Raw genomic sequence first — 22481 nt, 5'->3', positions numbered from 1 at the left:
CAATATTAATACTAACTTTGGGCATTTTGGTAAAGGGAAAAATAAACGTTTCTATCACAAACAGAAACGGGCACCAGTAAAAAAGGATTACCTCACTACAGATTCAGATTCCAGCGTGGGGGAGGGGGTCAGTTACAATACTACCTCACCCGACCAGCAATCAGCATGTGTAGTAGCCCGAGCTGGATCTAATGTCCCTTTAGGCGGAGAATCAGAAGAGGAAGGAGAAAGAGTTTACGGTCGGTAGCGCAAGAGGAAACAGGTCTCGTGGAGACAGAAGTAATAACGAACTCTCAACCATTTTCAGTGATCAATTTGACAGGACATGTTTTGAATGATTCCCATTTTGCATTATTATCTAAAGGTCTTAATTTTTGCATACCACAGCCTTTCGATATGACTGAATTTAGAAATGATTTATTTAAGTCTATCAGGAAGATCCATTTGCATAAACACTTTACAGCAAAACCCCCCATTGATAGTAAATTATCCGGGGAAGCACAATGTAGGGTGGGCCCTTTAGGTTTCATGGCTGGCACAGGAGCATTAGCTGATTTACATGAAGATGCCAATTTACTACTCAGTATCACAGGCTCAGATAGGGCAACTATTAATGAATCACAGTTGATCAATAGACCGTTTACAGGGGGGGTTGCTTCACAATACATGCCTCCCATATCCCCGGGTAACCTTATTGATGTGTTTGAAATGCAAGTTATAAAGGACATTGAATCATTGGTATATCCTGTAGTGCCTTCTAATCTGACAGACTCAGAAAGGAAGGCCATGGTGGAGATCAGAGAATGGTCTGATACCATAGTGAAACCCTCAGATAAAGGCGGCAACACGGTTTTGTTGCCCAGGGATATGTATTTTTCTGAGGCACACCGACAGCTATCTGATACAGTAACATATACCAGATTGAAGACTGATCCCACTCCCAGGTACATCAGGGAATTAAGGTCGTTACTCAGGAAATATGTCATGATGGATGTTATTTCTGAGAAAAAGGCAGAGAAATTGCTGCCGGAGTTTCCCACGCGCCCCCACTGGTACCACGTACCCAAAATCCACAAGTCTGCTTCTTGTCCCCCAGGACGCCCAATCGTATCTGGGATAGGATCCGTCACGGAATCCCTGTCCCAGTATATTGATTGGTTGCTGCGCCCTTTGTTAGGAGAGATCCCGTCGTATATAAAGGACACCAATGCTTTTCTGCATGTGATACGGGACTTTGCTTGGCAACCCGGCTTTATGCTGGCATCCATAGATGTGGAGAGTTTATATACACGAATTCCCCAGAAGTTGGGTGTGAATACTATTAGAGAAATATTGAACTCCACAGGCAAAGAACAGGGCTTTGTGGATTTTGTTTGTGAAGCTTTGAATTTCATACTTACTCACAATGCATTCACTTTTGATTGTACGTGGTACCGTCAAAATGTGGGTACCGCGATGGGTACCCCGGCAGCATGTACATTCGCCAATCTCTTTTTGGGTGCCCTGGAAGAAAAATATGTCTACAATGCCAAACAATTTTTTCAACATATCAGACTGTATCTTAGGTATGTGGACGACGTGTTCATTGTCTGGGATGGCACCAGAGATTCTTTTGACAAGTTTGTCAGTCACCTAAATGAGGTGAACCAGATGAAAATGCTGTTCACACACAATTTTGGAGGGACACGACTGGAATTTCTTGATGTCTTGCTGGAAGTAAAGGATAATGAAATCTGCACGTCAGTTTAAAGGAAACCTTTGGCTACCAATTCCATATTGCGTTATGATAGTTTCCATCCATCACATACCATTAATTCATTGCCATATGGCCAATTTTTGAGAGTCCACCGTTTAAATAATACCTTGGATGGCTTTGAAACACAATCTAGAGAGTTATATAATAGGTTCAGACAACGGGGATATCCTAAGGTTCTATTAGATACCACACTTGAAAAAGTAAAATCTCAGTACAGTAATAAAGTTAGAGGAGTTGTGCCTCTAAAAAATAAGAGTCGAAAATGATAAGAGATTTACCTTTTGTTTTCGATATAGTCCCATGGATCGTCAGATACGAGCAGCAATTAGAAAAAATTGGCATATTTTGGAACAAGATAGGGATTTAAGTGACATAGTATCTAGAGGGCCCCTTATCTCATGTAAGCGGAGTACAAAAATTAGAGATATTTTGGTTAAGAATCGGATTGTCACTAAGCGTGACACTTGGCTGAGTAAAGGAACACCACAAGGGAATTATAGGTGTGGCCATTGTCCTTATTGTAAATTTCATCGTACTGATCGTACATTACACATGGGCGCGGTCACGCACACAGTAACAGATTTGATCACATGCAAGACAGACCATGTAGTCTATGTGATTTTTTGCACATGTCGGTTTTTCTACATAGGTAAAACCATACGTCCGCTATACATTCGTTTTCGTGAGCATTTTAAGTCCATTAGAACGGGAAAAGGAGTCCCACGTTTAATTAACCATGTAAGAGATGCACATGGAAATGACCCTAATGTTCTCTCCTTTGCAGGAATCGAGAAGGTGGTTTTACCGCCGCAGGGAGGGCATTTAAACAAAATTTTATTAAAACGAGAATCCAGGTGGATTATGAATACACAGGCGACAGGTCCGCTGGGCTTTAATGATAGAATAGACATGGCTGTTTTTTTATGAAGGAGTTTATATTTTCCCTCATTTCCCTTGATGTTGATAGGAGAACTAGGTCACATATGTATACATGTGGCTTTTCTGGCTGGTACCTTTTTTCTGGAGTCTCTTATCGCAGTTTGATGAACTTTCACATATTTGAGGCAAAGACATCTTTTTGAATTTAGTGGGTTTTCTTTCCCGTAACATTTGAATCGTTTAGTGACTTGACAAATATACACGGGCGCTACCTGATACAAGTAATGGTGGATATGTGCAATACAGCCGCTGCTGGCGAATACCCAGGGTCTGTGCACACCCAAGGGAAAGTCAATGACAAAAAATAAAAAATATTACACCTGCGCTAGCTGACTGAATCCTACATGAAGAAGGTCCGTAGACCATAGAAACGCGTTGGCTTCTAGTTTGGCCTGTAAGCGCCCCCTTCCTTCTTTTTCCCGGTGACGTCACCTGGTTCTCCTCCCTCCTTGCCGCTGCACGCCGGCGGCGCCTCTCGGCCGGAGCGCGCCGCCATCTTTTCAGCGTGTCCAGCGGCTGTCAGCTGAAGGGACGCTCCTGCACCACCGTCTACAGGAGGGACGCCTCCTTGGTGCTGCGTCTCCGGTTTCCATCGGGGTACAGCCATTTTCATATATGGCACACGCTGGATCCATCTGCAGCCCCACAGTTTACAGGAAGTAAGTACACTACTCATTCATGACCTACTTAGGTGGTCATTGTAGGATTCAGTCAGCCAGCGCAGGTGTAATATTTTTTATTTTTTGTCGTTTAGTGACTTGTTTTTTGTTTGTTTAGTATATGTGCACATATACATTGTGCGTTTTCAGTGCAGCGGTTTCTGTCCGCTAGGATTGAGATTTGTCATTGATAGTCCATTTTTGTGTTTATCCATAACAAGACACAGCTATGCATGTACATAGTTGTTTATGAAAAAACAGATATTAAGTTGCACACAATTTGTATTTTTTATTTCAGGAAAGAAAAACATTTTTTGAAAAAAAATTTTTTTGAAAGAAATTTTTTGGGGAGAATTTTTTTGAAAATTTTTTTTTTTTTTTCTTTCTGTGAGTATATTAATAGTTCATTATAATAATGGTGAGACAGTTTGGTCTCTGAATACATATGATTGTAGATGTTTTCCATAAGAAAAAAGAAAAGAAAGAAATAGTAGTTTTCGACATATGAAAATAACAGTAGTCTTCGATATATGAATATGCATTGTAATTTATCTCTCGATGTAACCATTTTTTCTGCTTGTGCAGTAAGTTGTATTTATGCTTTTGTATGTTGTAATGCATCTCAGCATGTTTTTAATTCACCAATGTCATTTAGACAGCAGCTGTGGAGGGAGGAGGTACGGAGTGATGTGATTTGCATATGAACCCGGCACTTCCCCCCCACTGTTTGACCCGTTGAAGCGCTCGAGCAGCGCGAAATGGCCGTTGTCAGCCTTTCTTGCACTCCTTATGTCACTCCCCCGACTTGACATGTTTATGATACTGTATGTCAATAAATCAGTGAAACTTCCATCTCGATGAGTGCGACCTTTTCTCTTTGCATGGATTCCCAGGATTCACTGTTTCCAGGTCTGGCACCCGAGATTCCCAGCTGCTGGGCTTCTGTATGCCGCACATCATTTGAAGTCACACGGTAACAGCGGTGCCGTCCGCTTTTTTCTTGAGTTTTGTGATAGCATTAACTATACTATTTGTAATAGGTACAATGATTACCCATTTTTCCTACAACATTCTACCTTAATTATCATCCTGACATGCTACTAATAACTTACTATATATTTTCCATGTAAATTATTCTCTACATCATATCTACATCTATCAGTATTATACAACACTCCAAACATTATCAAAACATTTTCCTTTTTGTTAACAACGGTGCGCCCCCTTCCTTTGTGGGAAGTACTCCCATACATCCCTGCTACAACAAGAGGTGGGGTCTCTTACCCCAAAGGGACGCGGAACAGTCCCTTATGCTGCACAACAGCGCACAGCTGTCCCGGTAGTCCGTGTTCAGCGGTGCTCCCTGCCGTCTCCTGATGGCCGATGTTCCGCCAATAGCAAGGAACTCCACAGCCGTGGAGTTCCCGGGATGTCTTGACTGCTCCTGGGCCCCGACTGTTCTTTTTGTCCAGGGCTCAGGGGTCATCTCTCTCCTGAGAGATGCGTCAAAAGGGGTAGAAGGGGCCGAAGGTGGTTCCACAGCGCGCGTTCCGCACTATTTCTCTGCTTGGGAACCAGGCCCTGGCACGGGCCGAAGGGAACTCCGCCACCACAGCATCGTTAAATGGCTTAAAAGTCTCAGAGGCACAGCCGGCCTCAGTTACCCCTGCGCAGGGATTGGCACCTTCTCCACAGGGCCCAGTGACCCCTGGGGGTGCCCAGCACAGATGTTCAGTGACAGGAGCCTTAGGTTCCATGTCCCCACTGGGGGACAGCGCAGGGGCCCAGCAGTCCACCACCGCTGGTGGTATAGGCGCTCTCATCTCCGGTGATGCGATGGCTTCGCTCCATCCGGCCCCAAGCTCCTGCAGTTCCAACCGCAGGCAGGGGACCGAGGTTGTTGACCGGCGAGACGCGGAGCGGAGAAGCTGGGGCCTGCTATTGGAGACAGCAGATGGCTCTGCAGAGGCGGCGAAGCCCAGCGACCCGGCCGGAGCCGCAATCTGGAGTGGGGGCCGGCGCAGCCGCGGACCTTGATGGGCAGGCCGCATCCACAGTATGGAGTGCGGGAGAGGCGGCCACGGGTACCGGTGAGCAGGCCACTGCTGGAACCGTGAGCGAGGCAGTGGCCAATAGATGAAGAGTCGCCCCCAAGTGTGGATTCATTTTGCCAAACAATCTTCAAGATTTTCAAAATTTTTGAATTTTTTATTTTATTTTCAATAAATCAAATAGTGTAACACCGCAGACAAAAGAAGTATCCAAGATGTGGGTATAATATAGTTATCCATTTTTTATTTATTTTTTTTAATTTCTATTGTTTTTTTATTTTAATTATCTCTTTTTTTCATTTTTTCAATTTTTATTTTTCTATTATCTTTCATTTATTTTATTTTTTTATTCCCCAATTTTTCATATTTTTCACTTTTCCTTTGCGGTCTTGATTTTCCTTTTTTCCTTTTGTTTTTATTTTTAAATTCTCTCTTCTCATTCACTCTCCCGTTTCCCCCCCCCACTTTTCCTTCATTCTCTTTGTTCTATATTTCATCATTCACTTTCTCTTTACCTTTTCTTCATTTACTGACATATCCTTGGCATCGTTCAATTCATTTCTTTCTCTCTATCCTTCTTCCCTCCTCTCTCTCATCTATTCTAATCCATTCTCTCTCTTTCTCTCCTTTCCCCCCACTGCTGAGTCCCTTCTCCCACAGCGCAGACGCTGCTTTGAGCTATCGCGCGCCTCCTCCCTACACTCACATTCCTCAGCTGCGCAGGCGCCCTGTTTCACTTCAGCCTGACCTTCCACAGCGCATGCTCCCCCTGCTCTTTTCCTCCTTATGCGTCGCAAGCCTCATACAGGCGCCAGGACACTCTAGCCACACTGTTACCCCTGATGCATAATATGTTAAAATTGACTTGTTGCCAATAGTCTCTAATGCCCTTGATTACTTTATTATTTTTTATTTTTTATACGACATTCTCCTAGCTGCCCTAGGGATCTCTATGTTGTCATGTTTAAATTTGTATAAATATGTGCCTCCTTTTTTAGGGCCTTATACCACCATTTTTCCCTTTTTCTTTCTTCGATTATTATTTTTTCTCATGTTCAGTATGTCCGTTTTTTCAGCTTTTTTCTTTTTTTCTGTGAGTCTGTTGTCTATATTCAGTGTTGTAATTGCTCTTTATTTTATTTTGCAGTATGGTTTGAGAAAGGCCTCTTAGTAGGTCGAAACGTAACCATATTATACTCACATCCTGGATAACCATATTATACCCACATCTTGGATACTTCTTTTGTCTGCGGTGTTACACTATTTGATTTATTGAAAATAAAATAAAAAATTCAAAAATTTCGAAAATCTTGAAGATTGTTTGGCAAGATTAATCCACACTTGAGTGCGACTGTATTGACTATTGTTTGTGGACCTTCCACGTACAGTCAGCACCTTTCTCCATAGCAAGAGTGCACGTCTTTTCTCTTCAGCTAGGCAGAGGCGGCCGCGGGTGCTGCTGGGTAGGCCGCGGCCGACGCCGCGAGCGGACCAGAGGCGGCTGCAGCCGGGGATGAAATAGCGGCGGCCGCGGTGTTACGGGACAGGGTCGAAGTAGCGACAGGTCTCGATGGATAGACCGCCGCTGGAAGATGGAGTGTGGCAGGAGTGGCCATAGGTGGGTTCCGCGCCGGCGACGCGGGACGTGGCGCCGTCGAGCGGGGCGGCTTAGGATCACTGGCCAAGGCGTTGGTCGGCCCGGCGAGGGCCGTGGAGTCATCCGGAGCCAGGGACACTGGAGAGCGGGAGGCCGAGCGGGGAGGCTGAGGGCCGGTGTCGGGGCCCTGGAACCGGTCTCGTGCTCGGGACGTAGGGGCATGACCTGCCTTCAGTGCCACCGGCTGTGCCAGAGGTACTCTCACCTTTCCCGGCACCGCGGCTTTCTGCAGGCTGTTCCTCCACCCTCTCAGAGGTCGGTCTGGGGTGTCACCGGCCTCCACTGCTCCTCCGCAGCTCCCGCTCCCGTCATCTGGCGTCAGCCGCTGCTCTTCATCCCGGCCTTCGGCAGGACCAGCCTCCAGGTGGGATAGTTCCGCAGGGACGGCCGACAACAGTTCCTCCAGCAGCCGCCCCGGGTAATCCACTTCAGCGCCAACTCCCTCCTGCTCACAGGTCACCAGCGTTGCAGGGGCACAGAGTCTCTTTCGGGTTTTCTTTTGCTGGCTCTAAACACAGTCCCGATTTGTATTCCACTCGGGCACCATCTTGCAAAAGATATTTTTCTTCTTCTTCTGTTCCGGATCCGCCTGAGGAAAACCAGCAATCCACAGTCCAGTTTTTGTACCGCCCCGGATCCTCTGATGACAGCCAATGATCCAGAACAAGGTCTCAAATTTTTCATCCACAAGTAATGCAACTCGAGTCCTTTTGGGTTCTTCTGATGCAGGCTTGCCGCTGAAGTTGGCGTATTGGCGGAAGTGATCCTGCCGACTACGCCAAATGTAGTAAGGGCCAGATTGGGGGGTGGTCCACTGCTTACCGTGCACAGACGACACAGAGACGAGACGGAGGAAGATTTTCGGGTACAACAGGTCTGAGTTTATTGTCCGTCCTCCTGATGACCGTAGAAATACACCTCAGCACCTTTACAGCTCTCTGTATTCAGGCCCGGGTACCTGCACCTTCCTTCTGTCATAGTGACATTCCTTGTGGCTCTTTCACTGGGGCTGCCCTAGGCCTATCTACCGCCAGCACTTCACCAGTCCGAGGTTGTTGTCAATTTGGTACCCCCGGGGCCTCATCTGTTCTGCGGTTCTTCGTGTCGGGGCCACCCCCTTGACTTCTTTTCTCCTCAGTCCTCTGGTCGAGCTCTCCACTGCTGTTCATTCTCCTTCACTGTCTCTTCTCCTCCTGAGCTCCTCCCTGGACTGGAACCCTCTGGAACCCTCTCCTGTCCTATTTATCTCCCTCCTCGGGAATTTCCCTCCTGGGTTCCTATCTCTCCGCCCCCCATGACTAAGCGTTTTCGTAGCCTTAAGCTGCTGTCAAGGCCTGTTCTCACGCTCCCCCCTGCCATCTTGTGGTCAAACTTCGGTACTGCACTCCTATTCCATTTTCCCCAGCTGTTTCCCTTTTATTATGACAAACGTCCATCAATAGTGCACCAACCGTCCCTCCTCCCTACAGACAAGTCAGTCCGTCAGGTCACCTTCCCTGCAGGTGCACAGGACTTTTTTAAACTGTTTAGTGTTTACACTTTTTGGCAATTTGGAGCATATTTTGGCTCATTTGCACAATAGTTCATGTCCCTTTCCCGATGAGCCACTTCCCTTTAGGCCTCTTTCACACGTATGTTTATTTCCACTACCGGAAAAAACGGTACCGGAGATATCCGTGCCCATGTGTCTGTGTGTGTGTACTACGTGTGGAACACGTGTGGCAACTGTGTGCCGCTTCAGAACCACATGGACAGCCACCTGGGTAGAAGTGCTACAGTAAGCTCTGTTCCCCGGCGGCAGGTGCTGAAGTCGGCTATCATCATTCTCCCCTGCTCTGCCAGCGAGCAGAGGAGAATGATGAGCGTTATATTAAAGTCCGAACGACAGCAGGTGGGGGCTGTGGAATACCCTGATCATCTGCACCTACTGTCACTGTTATTAGCGGCAGCAGGTGTCTGATGATGGGGGTAAGAGTCATAAAAGCCCCCACCTGCTGTCGTTTGGCCTTTAATATAACGCTCATCATTCTCCTCTGCTCGCTGGTGCTGACTTTTACATGCGGTTTTTCTCTATAGAATTGCATTAAATGCGATAAAAAATGCAGATGTAAAAAATACACACATTTTTATCGCATTTCCAATGTAGAAACTCCTTGAAAACACTTGTAATCCACACATGACTGTATGAATAAAGTTTTTATCAAAGCCAAACATCTGAAGTATCAAAAACAAAACAGCTTTATTTAATACATGACACACCAAAAAGAGATAAAAACTGCAGCATCAAAATCACATGTAAAAAAACACCATCAAAATCACAATGAAAAAATACAAGTAACCTAATTTGCCTGAAAGGTGCAGAAATGTTGCAGTATGTCCGAAACGCACCAATTATTCATTGTGGGAATGTAGCCTAATAAATTTCAGTCCAAGGTCTCATTCAGACGATAATGATTTTTCTCTTTCTCGTATGCAAAAATTGGTTTGAGGTCCAACAGTATTTTTGATCATAGTTGGTCAATGTGTTAGTTTTTACTATCAGAGTTTCATAAGTTTTTCTCAAATGAAAAAAAAAGCTGATGGAGGTTTCTCAAGCTTCTCATATGGCCGTGTTCACATGGCAGTATTTCTAAGCCAAAACCAGGAGTGGGTGATAAATACAGAAGTGGTGACGTGTTTCTATTATACTTTTCCTCTGATTGTTAAAATCCTGGTTTTGGTTTATAAATACTGAGGTAAAATAATCACCAAATACTGATGTGTCAACGTGAACTATCAAGCAGTCTGTGAAAAATGAACTGCACATTGATGGCCTCGGAGTGCTAGACATTTTGTCATGGACCCATAGACAAGCATTGACAAGTTTGATCTGACACTCGGATCAAAATTGGACAGGACAGGTCTCTATGGTCTTGTGCAGCCCAATCAGTCCATAAGAATATATGGACATGTGAACAGCCCCATAGATTATAATAGATATGAGTTCTGTCCGTGAAAAAAACGGATAGAACTCATCAGTGAAAAACTGACGTCTGAATAAGCCTAAAAATGTCTAAAAATGCTACAGTAAATGTACCCCAATGTTTTCACAATTTTGTCCAGTATTTAAAAACTTCCCTCCCTAAGCAATTTTATAGAGCAAAAGTGTTTAAAGCTCAGAAAAGTGTCCCAAGCAATAACACTTTTACTATAAAGTTACAAATTATTCTATTACTTATTAATTACCTCGGCTTGAAAATAAGAATAATTCATATTCTGCAATGGTCATGACCACAAAAATACTAAAACCTTTAAAGGGAATGTTTCATATGTCGGTTTTGGTTTTCATTTTTTTTTTTTGGAGCTGTTGGTACATTTATGACAATGAATGCTACATTGTTTGCAATCAGTTTGGATTTTATGTGAAACTGGGAAAATTAGAGTGACACGACCAACACTTTTTAAAGAGTTGCAAACCATAAATTTGAAAGACTCGCTCCACGCAAACCACGGGACAAGAAAATGACAAGAAAAGACACAAATTGCTCTGACGTGCCTCAGAAAATTGTCAGCCCTTATAAAGTACTGGAAACAAGCTAAATTTATGACAAAAAGTTGGGATAACGACAATTTTTCCCTTCATGGTGCCAATTACTTCATCTGTAAAAAAAAATATCATATTTTCATAGTTTTAAGACTTCCATTTATATCCTTGCCCTTATCTCCAGGCTTACCGACACCAAAATATAGACATCTTTAAAGCAAATAAGTTACTGGAGTAAGGAAATAAGAGCAGAATCCATGGGTCACTGTACCTGCTTTCTTCTTTTTCAAAAAAACTCTCTTCTCTAAACAACCTTTGTATTTGGCTTGGATTTTAGAAACTAAAAATTAAAGAAATAAGTAAATTTAATTGAAAAGTACAAACAACTAAAAAGAAACCATGAAATGTATAATACATGTTCTAGTAATGGGGCAATACAGCCTATAACACCAATATGGGTGACACGTTAATAATAATGAATATTACCTAACTGATGCTTCCTCAGTTCAAAAGCATCCACAGTGGAAAATAAAGTTCGAGGGAAACGTATGAACAACTTAGTCCTGAAAAAAAAAGTAAAGGAAAACAACAAATTTTGTTAAAAATGTAGGAAAGATGTATATAACCGCCTCTTGTTTGTTTGTATCCTGTTACCAAGGAGACACATAGGTCTGCATAAGTGGCTATGTACACAGAGCATTAAGATAATGAAAAAAATATCATTTGAAAATGTGCTTCATTTTCTAATTTAAGGGGCAAACTAAAGCTTACTGTAGTAAGGCGCACCAAAATTAAGCTCGCTTCTTAATAATATTGCTACCATTTTGGGTTTCTGGAGCACCATATAGAGAAATCTACACTAGCCATCAGATGGCACAGATTTCAGTTTTCCAGCATAGTAACTTTGTTGCACTGTGATACACCAATGTCCCTTTGCTATGCCCTGCCATTTTTTATTTTAATTGTCAGGGCCAGCACACAAGGGAAAAAGTTGCTAAATTTTGACAAGTACTGAGAATTTGTGGCGTTGGTTTGTAAAGTTCTTTGACTCAGTTATGGAAACCCATAAAAAAAACCAGTTGGTTAAAATTACCTTCCAAGTTTGTACTCATTTGATTGATATCCAATATGCTTCACCAATCTCTCAACTCCTTCTCGCGCAGAACCAGCCCAGTGTGGCCATGTTTCTGGAGACAATGATTTATATCTATATTGCAAAAATAATTTTTAAAAAATCAGGTTATTTTGTGTAATGAAAGTTCACAGTTCATTTTGGAAAATGTGCCAGTTTGTGATTCGTGAGCCTTAGGACAAAGTAGAGTAAACTTTGCCATGTATTTCTAAAAAGAGCCATAATGCAGATTTTATGGAATTATACTAACGCTCAATGGGCACTTTAACTTATCACTATATATGTATTTGCTGCTTGTATAAGTTAAAGGGGTTGTCTGGCCTTGGGGTACTAGTCTGCAGACCTGTGAGTCCTCATAGCTCACACATTGCTCGATGTCAGGATTGCCAGACTCGGGAGCGGCAGGCATGTGACTGCAAGTAATAAATTTGCATACATGCCTGCCAACTAGACATATACAGCCTTGCTCAATGCAATTGTATTGAGCAAGGCCAGACATGTCTAGTGGGAAGGTGGCCAGGAGTATGCAAATCAGATACCTGCAGTTACAAGCCCTCCACTCCCGGCGCTGGTAGTGGAGAAGCCTCACAGCATGTAGTACATGCAGGGAGAATTCACAAGTTCACAGTTACATAGAGTGACTGCAGATTTGTACCCTAATGCCTGACAACCTCTTTAACTCTTAACAGGGTGGCCAATGGTGGATTCACATATGGGTCATTTGGTTGGCTGCCCTAGGACAAATCCCTTGGACAGGCATGGTTGCCAAGATGGCAAAAGATTTGTTGCACAATGCAAAATCACAAATCTTAGAAAAACTATGACAAAACAATAGTGCGCGGGCACAAGTCTAGTTATCACTAGTCTAACCTATCTATTTTGCCTTCATCACCCTGTGATAGGGTTCTTGGTTCCATACTCTAAGAAATCTGGATACATACGGTTTGATTCTATGTATACAATGCATTACACCTTGGCGTCTGTATTGGATACATGTTCATCTACTGTAAATTATTATACAATTCCTAATTAAAATCTTTACCTATGTGTCCATTATCTATGGTTCTAGTGAGTCAGAACACTTCTAACAATTGTGTTGTTGCTTAGTGGCAAAGATAAATTAAAAGTGTGGCGATGCATAGGACAAATTACACATGTTGAGGGAAAAAAAATATTTTTGTAAATTTCTTTTTCCCAATGAGCATTCTGTTTGTATTATGGAGACATAATTAATTAAAAGGTAACTAAACATTTGACAATTTTTAAAATATTTTTTGTAGCTCCATTAATTATCTGCAAATTAAAGAGGTCTGCATCCTGAAACCCCCAGCAATTACTCAAACTGCTGAGAAGTGTGCAGCTCAGGAGGCTGAAGTGCACCGCTCCTGCCTGAGCACATGTGCAGAGCAGAGTTTGCATTCTACAGAAGATCGATGAGCAGAATATGGAAGGCAGTATAGATCTAATAGAAAGTCTATGACTCAATACTCTGCTCTGGGCTAGTGCTCAGGCTATGTGCTTCTGCCGGCTGAGCTATTAGTTGGTTCTCAGGACACGAACCCCATAGATCTGGTGAGACATAGTGAAGGGCCTAAAAATATTACAAAATATTACAAAATTGGTTCTTTAGGATTAATTTTTGGGGTATGGACTGGTTCATGATCAATAAAAGGCTCACTTGAATCCTTTTCTGGTCCCCTATTTTTCCTGGATTTCTGCTCCAGTCCTTCCCTAATTCCTATTCTGTTCCCCCTCTCAAGGATTTATGTGTTACAATGTATTTCCATAACCACAGCCATAATGGTTACTTAACATATTGACTGCTGGCATCATTATAGCCCCCAATCAGTGACTATCTGCTGAAGACATTACTGAGACGCTAAGGGAAAGTCCCTACGACGCTAATATTGTTCATATAATACCGTATAATTTTGATTAATTGGGGTACGTGTATATCTGTAGGCAGCACTGAAAGAACAAACTCAGCTACTGATATATAAGGCTATGTGCACACATTGCAGATTTTGTTGCAGATCCGCAGCATTTTTGAAGCGCGGAATTGCACCAAATCCACAATGTAGTGCCCAACCAATGTTAATCAATGGGAATCCAGACTTGGTGTGCACATGCTATGGAAAAATGTGCACGGATTTGCAGCGTTTTATTTTCCACAGCATGTCAATTCTTTTTGCGGATTTGCAGTGTTTCTGCACCCATTAACTTCCATTGAGTCAGTCAAATCCACAGCAAAATCGCAGGTGTAAAAAGGTTTGCAGATTTGCTGCGGATGTGCGTTCGAAGGCAGGAGGAAGAGTGTGTGAGCAGAGAATATGTGCGTATCTGTCTGCGGGTGTCTGTGTGTATGGCCGGGGTCACACTAGCGATGAATACGGACGAGTGCTATGCGATAAAACATCGCATAGCACTCAGACCAGTATTCATCTCTAGAGCAGCTCCCATCAGCGTTTTTTTTTAAGCCTATGGGTGCGAGTGAGACAACGCACATCACTCAGATATCATCCCAGTGCCGTGCGATATACGCTGATCCCGGCAATGGAGGAGATGGAGAAATTAATTTCTCTGCCTCCTCAGCAGCTGTGCTCCGAGCCTATCTCTGCGAGAAACTAGGAGCACAGACGCATGACACTCGACTCCTGCTCACAGCATCGGATGCCATACACTAGTGTGACCCCGGCCTATCTGTGTGTGTCTGCGGGGATCAGCGGGTATGCGCACGGCTGTGTGTGGGTCTGTGTAATGTGTGTGGGTGTCTGTGTGTAGGCAGGCATCGTCTGATGGGACTTCTACTCCCATCCGGCTATGTCTGCTGTGACATATACAGTGACAGCATGAGGCGATGAAGGGATAGTTGTCCCATCATCCGGCGACTGTGTTGAATAGTAGAATAAAAAAACATTCATACTTACCAAACAGCTAATCCTGACTTCCTTGATCTCCTGCAACAAAAATAAAATAATAAACCAACATATACTTACCTTTCCGCCATAGTCCATTTAGTAACGATTGTCCAGCGGGGATCTCATGTGTAGAATAGTCACATCGGGAGATGTGACTGCTCTACAGGGTCTCCGGTGATAAAATGACAGGAGATAATCCTCCCGCAGTGTATCACTCCGCCACCGTGAGTTCACTGGAGTTCATGCTGTCACTTGCGGCACCGCAGCGTGAGAAAATTCTCACGCAGCGGTAGTGCCATAAAGTGAGAGCACGAACTCTGATGAACTCTGATACACTGCAGGAGTGATTATCTCCTGTCAGTGTGTCACCGGAGCCATGTGGAGCGGTCACATCTCCCGATGTGACTGTTCTACACGTGAGATCGTCGTGGGACACGCATTATTAAATGGACTACGTTGGACAGGAAGTATTTGTGTTGGTTTATTGATTTATTTTTGTTGCAGGAAATCGAGCGAGTCGGGGATTAGGCGATGCAGTAAGTATGGTCAATTAAGATTAATAAAGGACTTTATTCTGGCTGTGTTTTTATTTACCATATAACTATAGGATTAGTAATGGATAGGTGCCTTATAGATGCTTCTCCATTACTAAGCCGTGGGCTTGATGTCACCGGACAATACAAAAGTGACTTCAACCCCTACAAATATTACCCCACTTGCCACAGCTACAGGGCAAGTGGGAAGAGTGAGGCTAAGTGCCAGAATTGGCGCATCTATATGATGTGCCATTCCTGGGGCAGCTGAGAGTTGATGTTTTTAGCCAAGAGGGGCCAATATCAGCCCACAGCTGTCTACATAGCCTTTGCTGGTTATTAATTATAGGGGGACCCCACGCAGTTTTTTACGGGGCTCCCTATTTTAATAGCCAGTAAAGGCTAAGTATGTGTGAGCTGATCATTAATAACCTGGGAAGATCCATGGGTATTACCCCTTCCCAGGCTATAAACTTCTGCCCCCAGTCATCAGCTTTCCCTCTGCTGGTCAAAAAAATTACGAGAGCCCACGCAAATTTTTTATCAAAATTTTTTGAAAATTAAACAGATATTGCGTTTCATGCATATTTCGTGTGTGTGTCTTTATTTAAATTTTTATTACCAGTTTATTATGTTCATTAATAAACCTCAGAGTTGGTAATATATATATATATATACATATACATTGCTCAAAAATATAAAGGGAACACTTAAACAACAGAATATAACTCCAAGTAGATCAAACTTGGCAGTGGGTCAGTAATGGTGTGGGATGGCATTTCTTTGGAGGGCCGCACAGCCCTCCATGTGCTCGCCAGAGGTAGCCTGACTGCCATTAGGTACCGAGATGAGATCATCCTTTTGAGACCATATGTTGGTGCGGTTGTCACTGAGTTTCTCCTAATGCAGAATAATGCCAGACCTCATGTGGCTAAAGTGTGTCAGCAGTTCCTGCAAGATGAAGGCATTGAAGTTATGGACTGGCCCGCCCGTTCCCCAGACCAGCATCCAATTGAACACATCTGGGACATCATGTCTCGCTCCATCCACCAACGTCTCATTGCACCACAGACTGTCCAGGAGTTGGAGGATGCTTTATTCCGGGTCTGGGAGGAGATCCCTCAGGAGACCATCCGCTGCCTCATCAGCAGCATGCCCAGGCATTGTAGGGAGGTCATACAAGCACGTGGAGGCCACACACACAATACTGAGCATCATTTTGACTTGTTTTAAGGACATTACATTTCAGATGGGGTCCACACACTCTCAACAATCCACTTTAATTTTGTGTGGGACTCCAAATCCAGGCCTCCATTGGTTAATATGAAAAGGAGGATGATTGAATTCATGGAGATCAACATCCGACACTGCGGAGACACCATCACGTGTTTCTCAACGCAGTGATTCTAGAGCACTGCCCCCATCCCTTATGGGAAATATGTAAAACATGCAAAACAGAAGCCGCGGAGACACCATCACGTGTTTCTCAATGCAAGCAATGACCAGCCAGGTCTTTGCCCGGTAAGGAACAACCACGGGAAGGGCAGTCTCCAATGAAGGAAACCACGTATGCCAAAACATGGTATCCATCCACATACAGCTGTTTCGGGGTATTGCCCCTCATCAGTGTGGAGTAGGAAACTGGCTGGTAGGAGCAATGCCTAGTAAAAAGACTATGAAAAGGAGGATGAATGAACTCATGGAGATCAACATCCGACACTGCGGAGACACCATCACGTGTTTCTCAACGCAGTGATTCTAGAGCACTGCCCCCATCCCTTATGGGAAATATGTAAAACATGCAAAACAGAAGCCGCGGAGACACCATCACGTGTTTCTCAACGCAAGCAATGACCAGCCAGGTCTTTGCCCGGTAAGGAACAACCACGGGAAGGGCAGTCTCCAATGAAGGAAACCACCTATGCCAAAACATGGTATCCATCCACATACAGCTGTTTCGGGGTATTGCCCCTCATCAGTGTGGAGTAGGAAACTGGCTGGTAGGAGCAATGCCTAGTAAAAAGACTATGAAAAGGAGGATGAATGAACTCATGGAGATCAACATCCGACACTGCGGAGACACCATCACGTGTTTCTCAACGCAGTGATTCTAGAGCACTGCCCCCATCCCTTATGGGAAATATGTAAAACATGCAAAACAGAAGCCGCGGAGACACCATCACGTGTTTCTCAACGCAAGCAATGACCAGCCAGGTCTTTGCCCGGGAAGGAACAACCACGGGAAGGGCAGTCTCCAATGAAGGAAACCACCTATGCCAAAACATGGTATCCATCCACATACAGCTGTTTCAGGGTATTGCCCATCATCAGTGTGGAGTAGGAAACTGGCTGGTAGGAGCAATGCCTAGTAAAAAGACTATGAAAAGGAGGATGAATGAACTCATGGAGATCAACATCCGACACTGCGGAGACACCATCACGTGTTTCTCAACGCAGTGATTCTAGAGCACTGCCCCCATCCCTTATGGGAAATATGTAAAACATGCAAAACAGAAGCCGCGGAGACACCATCACGTGTTTCTCAACGCAAGCAATGACCAGCCAGGTCTTTGCCAGGTCTTTTCATAGTCTTTTTACTAGGCATTGCTCCTACCAGCCAGTTTCCTACTCCACACTGATGAGGGGCAATACCCCGAAACAGCTGTATGTGGATGGATACCATGTTTTGGCATAGGTGGTTTCCTTCATTGGAGACTGCCCTTCCCGTGGTTGTTCCTTCCCGGGCAAAGACCTGGCTGGTCATTGCTTGCGTTGAGAAACACGTGATGGTGTCTCCGCGGCTTCTGTTTTGCATGTTTTACATATTTCCCATAAGGGATGGGGGCAGTGCTCTAGAATCACTGCGTTGAGAAACACGTGATGGTGTCTCTGCAGTGTCGGATGTTGATCTCCATGAGTTCATTCATCCTCCTTTTCATAGTCTTTTTACTAGGCATTGCTCCTACCAGCCAGTTTCCTACTCCACACTGATGAGGGGCAATACCCCGAAACAGCTGTATGTGGATGGATACCATGTTTTGGCATACGTGGTTTCCTTCATTGGAGACTGCCCTTCCCGTGGTTGTTCCTTCCCAGGCAAAGACCTGGCTGGTCATTGCTTGCGTTGAGAAACACGTGATGGTGTCTCCGCGGCTTCTGTTTTGCATGTTTTCCATTGGTTAATAAACTTGATTCCTATTGATGATTTTTGTGTGATTTTGTTGTCAGCACATTCAACTTTGTACAGAACAAAGTATTCAATGAAAATATTTCATTCATTCAGATCTAGGATGTGTTATTTGAGTATTCCCTTTATTTTTTTTGAGCAGTGTACATATATACTGTATACATATATATTTATACAATATTCACTTATATTTGTTTGTGTGTGTAAACATTATATTTGAACATGGTATGTAATGATATTATGGTCTTCAATGGAGTATGTAAAAGAAGAGGTTGGACAAGGATATGACATCACAATTCTTTTTTTTTGTTAAATAATATATCTTTATTTAGCTTACAAATTCGCATGAAAAATCAACATGGAAATCTGCATAAAAATGCATCAAATCTGAGCGGATTTTCTTCTGCGTTTTCTGCCAAGAGAGGAACAATCCACGCAGGTTTTTACAAAAGCAAATCCACAACATGTGTGGGTCACCCGCCAGGGCAGTGGGGTACTCGGTACCGGGCTGGTATCTCAGAGGGAAGTGTCACAGTAGCGGTGACTCGGTCTGTGGCCCTGGGCGTCCATGTAAAAGGGGTTAAGCATGGCTGATTAAAGTTTATAAGTGAATGATACGTGACGCCACCTGTGGTGCTCGGCAATGAAGGGGTTAAGCCGACGCTGCAGGCAGATCCTCTGGGACAGATGGTATAAGGCAGCAAGATGTAATAGCTCCCCACAAGTAGAGCTGTAGTCCCAGGGCAGTAGTAATAGGTGTTGAGGGAGAGGGTGCAGTGTTAGGCACAGAGATGTAGCAGTGCTGAAGGGGTTGCAGGAAGAAGGCAATGACACAACAGGGTGCAGTTTCCTTTACCTTTACTTTGCTTTGCAAGTGCAGTCCAGGATCCAGATTACAAATGGAACAGGAGTTGGCCAGCCTGGAAGCAGCTCAGGAATCTCTCTATGCAGATGGGTTGTGTAGTCTCCTTTCTAGCGCTTACCTGAGGTACATGCAGTACTGAGTTACACTGAAGTTCCTCTTGCTCTCTTTTGGGACTCCCTCGTATGGCAGACAGCTGTAGCCTCCTTCTTCTGGCTCACACGTTGCTGTTGTACCTCTGAGTCTTATGTGGGAACAGAGCATTTACAGCTTCCTATTCCTCTGGTTTCTGCTGCAGGAACATCAGTATCCATACAACCTCGGAGACTGGACTCCGAACCATGCGCTACGCTAGAAGTGAGCCTGAACTCTGCTCAATCCTCCAGCTCTTCTCCTCTCGTCCACACACTTCGCCCTCCTCACACAAACTAACCTAACTTCCCCTTCCTGGCCCCCAGAGAGCAGTTCCTCCCCCCAGCTTTGGTTCAGAGCTCCCTCTGCTGGCCTGGAGTGGGAACCGTGCTGTGTGTTGTGCTTAACTGACAGAGAGACCCTTTATTGCTTCCAAGCATGATATCACACTCCCTAGGAGGAAGATAATGCCACTGTGGCGACCATACGCCTGGGGGCGCCACACTCCCCCCTAGTGCAATTCAGTACTCCCGGACTGATGAAAACATGCAAAATATATTAACAAATAAACAATTGTAAATGTAACAAGATTTTAAAAATGAAAAATTACAAAAACCAAAGCTCTAAAATAGGCCTGATGACAATTAGTCCATGCGTCAATGTCCATGGTCCATTTCCTGAGCAGTTGGCGTCAATGTCCATGGTCCATTTGCTGAGCAGATGGTAACTATGTACAAGATAGTTTTTGGCCACACATAGTCCTGTGGCCCAACTGTCCATCAAAAACAAACTGATATTTTCAAAAGGTTCTTACAGAGTCTCTGTAGGCACATAAGCTTGAAAAGGTTGCATATTTACAGTTTACCATTTACATAACTTATTTATATACGAAACCTTAGGGGTGGTATACCTTGGGTACTACGGACAGACCTACGTAGCACTGGTGTTATTGGGGACCTTACTGGATGCCTTGTGTTAACTACTGGTGTAGTGTGTGTTGTACTGGCTACACTACTGGTGATTCTGCGTAGCACAGGGATACTAGATTTCCTAGGACAACTTCTACTCACTGTGGGCATGACAGATTCACCACTGGCAGGGTGAGAATTCTCTTGTTCCACTGCTGGTGTGGCATCCGCTGCCTGTACTTGCTGGTTTTCAGGGTGGTCTTGAGTCACTTCTTCTTGCACTACCAGTTGGGGAAAGGTCAAAACTGGCACCACTATGGCTTGATTCGCTCTAGTCCAATTTGCAGGGAATTCTCCGAGTACAGTACTGACCTTTTCTTCTTCTTCTTCTATGGGCTGAAGGTTGTTTTGCTCTTCCATTCTGTCCTTTAGTTGGTCAGGACACAGTTTCAGATGATCCCTCGACACTGCTGATGAGGTTTCTCCTCCATCCTTACTGATAAGGCACACTTTGGTGTTGTCAGAGTTTGATGGTAGGACGGTGTAGGGTTCAGCTTCCCATTGGTCATCCAATTTATGCATCCTTCTTTTCCTCTTTAGGACTTGTTCTCCTGGTGACAAGGGAACTGCAGGTGCATGTTGATTGTAGTTCTTTTCCTGTTTTTGTCTCGCCTGAGCTAGACTCTTTTCCATGCACTCTTGTACTCTACGGTACTGCTGCTGCCTCTCTGTGTTCCAGTCAGCATCTGGTGATGTCACCTCAGGTGTAAGGACTCCCATATCCAAATCAATAGGCAACTTACCAGGCCTCGCTCTCATTAGGTAGGCTGGAGTGCAGTTGGTGGAATTCACAGGAATGTGATTGTAGAGGTCTACCAGATCTGGCAACTTCTCTGGCCACAGATTCCTTTCTTCCAAAGGCAAGGTCTTCAGTAGATCGATCACCACCTGATTCATCTTTTCACACATGCCATTGGTCTGTGGATGGTAAGGTGTTGTCCTGATCTTCTTGCAACCGTCCAAATTACAGAATTCCTGGAACACCTCTGCCTCAAAGGCTGTATCTTGATCTGTAAGCACTCGCTCGGGATATCCGTGTGGTCAACAAAAGTGCTGTTGGAATGCTCTGGCTGCTGTCCTGGCTGTTTGATCCTTGACAGGCACGACTACAAGGAATCTCGATGTCGAGTAGTGGTCAACGATGGTAAGAGCATAAACGTAGCCAGAACGACTTGGGACCAGCTTCACATGGTCCAGGGTGACCAACTCAAGTGGCTGTTTGGTTATTATTGGCTGCAAAGGAGCTCGCTGGCTGTTATGGTCCTTCGTGCGCAGGTTGCCTTGTCCACACTCCCGGCACCAATTTTCAATGGCCTTCCTCATACCAGCCCAATAGAATCTCTCATGGAGCAAGGCCACCAACTTCTTCCATCTGAAGTGTCCAGCTCCATTGTGATATGCTTCCAAGACCATTGATGCCTCCCTCTTTGGGACTACCACTTGCCAGACCAACTCATGAGTGCATGCATTGATACTCTCCCTCATAGAGGAACAGCCTGCCTCTTTCCTTCCACAACTGCTGGATTTCTTCAGGAGCATCTGGACCTGGGCATGAGTCAGCCTGTGACAGTAGCTCCTTTACCAGGCGGACTGCGGGGTCACTATCCTGCGTTTCTGCCCAGTCATGAGGAGGCAATGGATTTAGGGTGGCCTCTTTCATGATAGACTGTCTGTTTCTCACTCCTTGGGCACGTTGGGCCGCATTTGACCGGTGGAAGGCAGGTAACTATTTCTTCGAGCGCCTCAGGGTCTTCTCCTGCATCTGGCAGATTGGGCATTCTGGACAGCGCATCAGCACTGGCATTCTTGTGCCCCGCTCGGTACTTGATGGTGAATTCATAGTTAAGACAGCCAGGCCATCCATCACTGCTCCAGTGCACCTAGTTTGGCAGTTTCCAAGGGAGTCAACGGGTTGTTGTCCGTGAAGATGGTAAACTTGGCTGAAGCTAGGTAATGCTTGAATCGTTCAGTCACAGCCCAGACTATGGCGAGGAACTCCAGTTTGAAGGAACTGTAGTTGTCAGGGTTCCTTTCAGTGGGACGAAGCTTCCTGCTGGCGTAGGAGATCACTCTTTCTTTGCCATTCTGTACCTGTGACAGTACTGCTCCCGGTATATAGGGCATGGACAGCGGCATTATGGGGACTGCAGTGATGGGCGCTTGT

The 22481-nt window shown here is 44.6% G+C and overlaps 1 protein-coding gene across 1 annotated transcript in view; it reads right to left on the bottom strand.

The window, feature by feature from the left end:
• MYO1H (myosin IH) overlaps positions 1-22481 on the bottom strand; it is a 179553-nt gene that overhangs the window by 55232 nt on the left and 101840 nt on the right. Inside the window, exons 19-21 of the mRNA XM_073582611.1 lie at positions 11679-11792; positions 11072-11148; positions 10857-10925 (exon numbers count right to left, since the gene is read on the bottom strand). Coding sequence (XP_073438712.1) covers positions 10857-10925; positions 11072-11148; positions 11679-11792 — 260 coding nt within the window. The remainder of the gene's footprint in view (positions 1-10856; positions 10926-11071; positions 11149-11678; positions 11793-22481) is intronic.

Source organism: Dendrobates tinctorius, unplaced genomic scaffold (assembly GCF_039654945.1).
Source record: "Dendrobates tinctorius isolate UK_male_01 unplaced genomic scaffold, ASM3965494v1 ptg000073l, whole genome shotgun sequence".
Classification (NCBI taxonomy): domain Eukaryota; kingdom Metazoa; phylum Chordata; class Amphibia; order Anura; family Dendrobatidae; genus Dendrobates; species Dendrobates tinctorius.
This window is presented reverse-complemented; position numbering and strand designations above follow the sequence as displayed.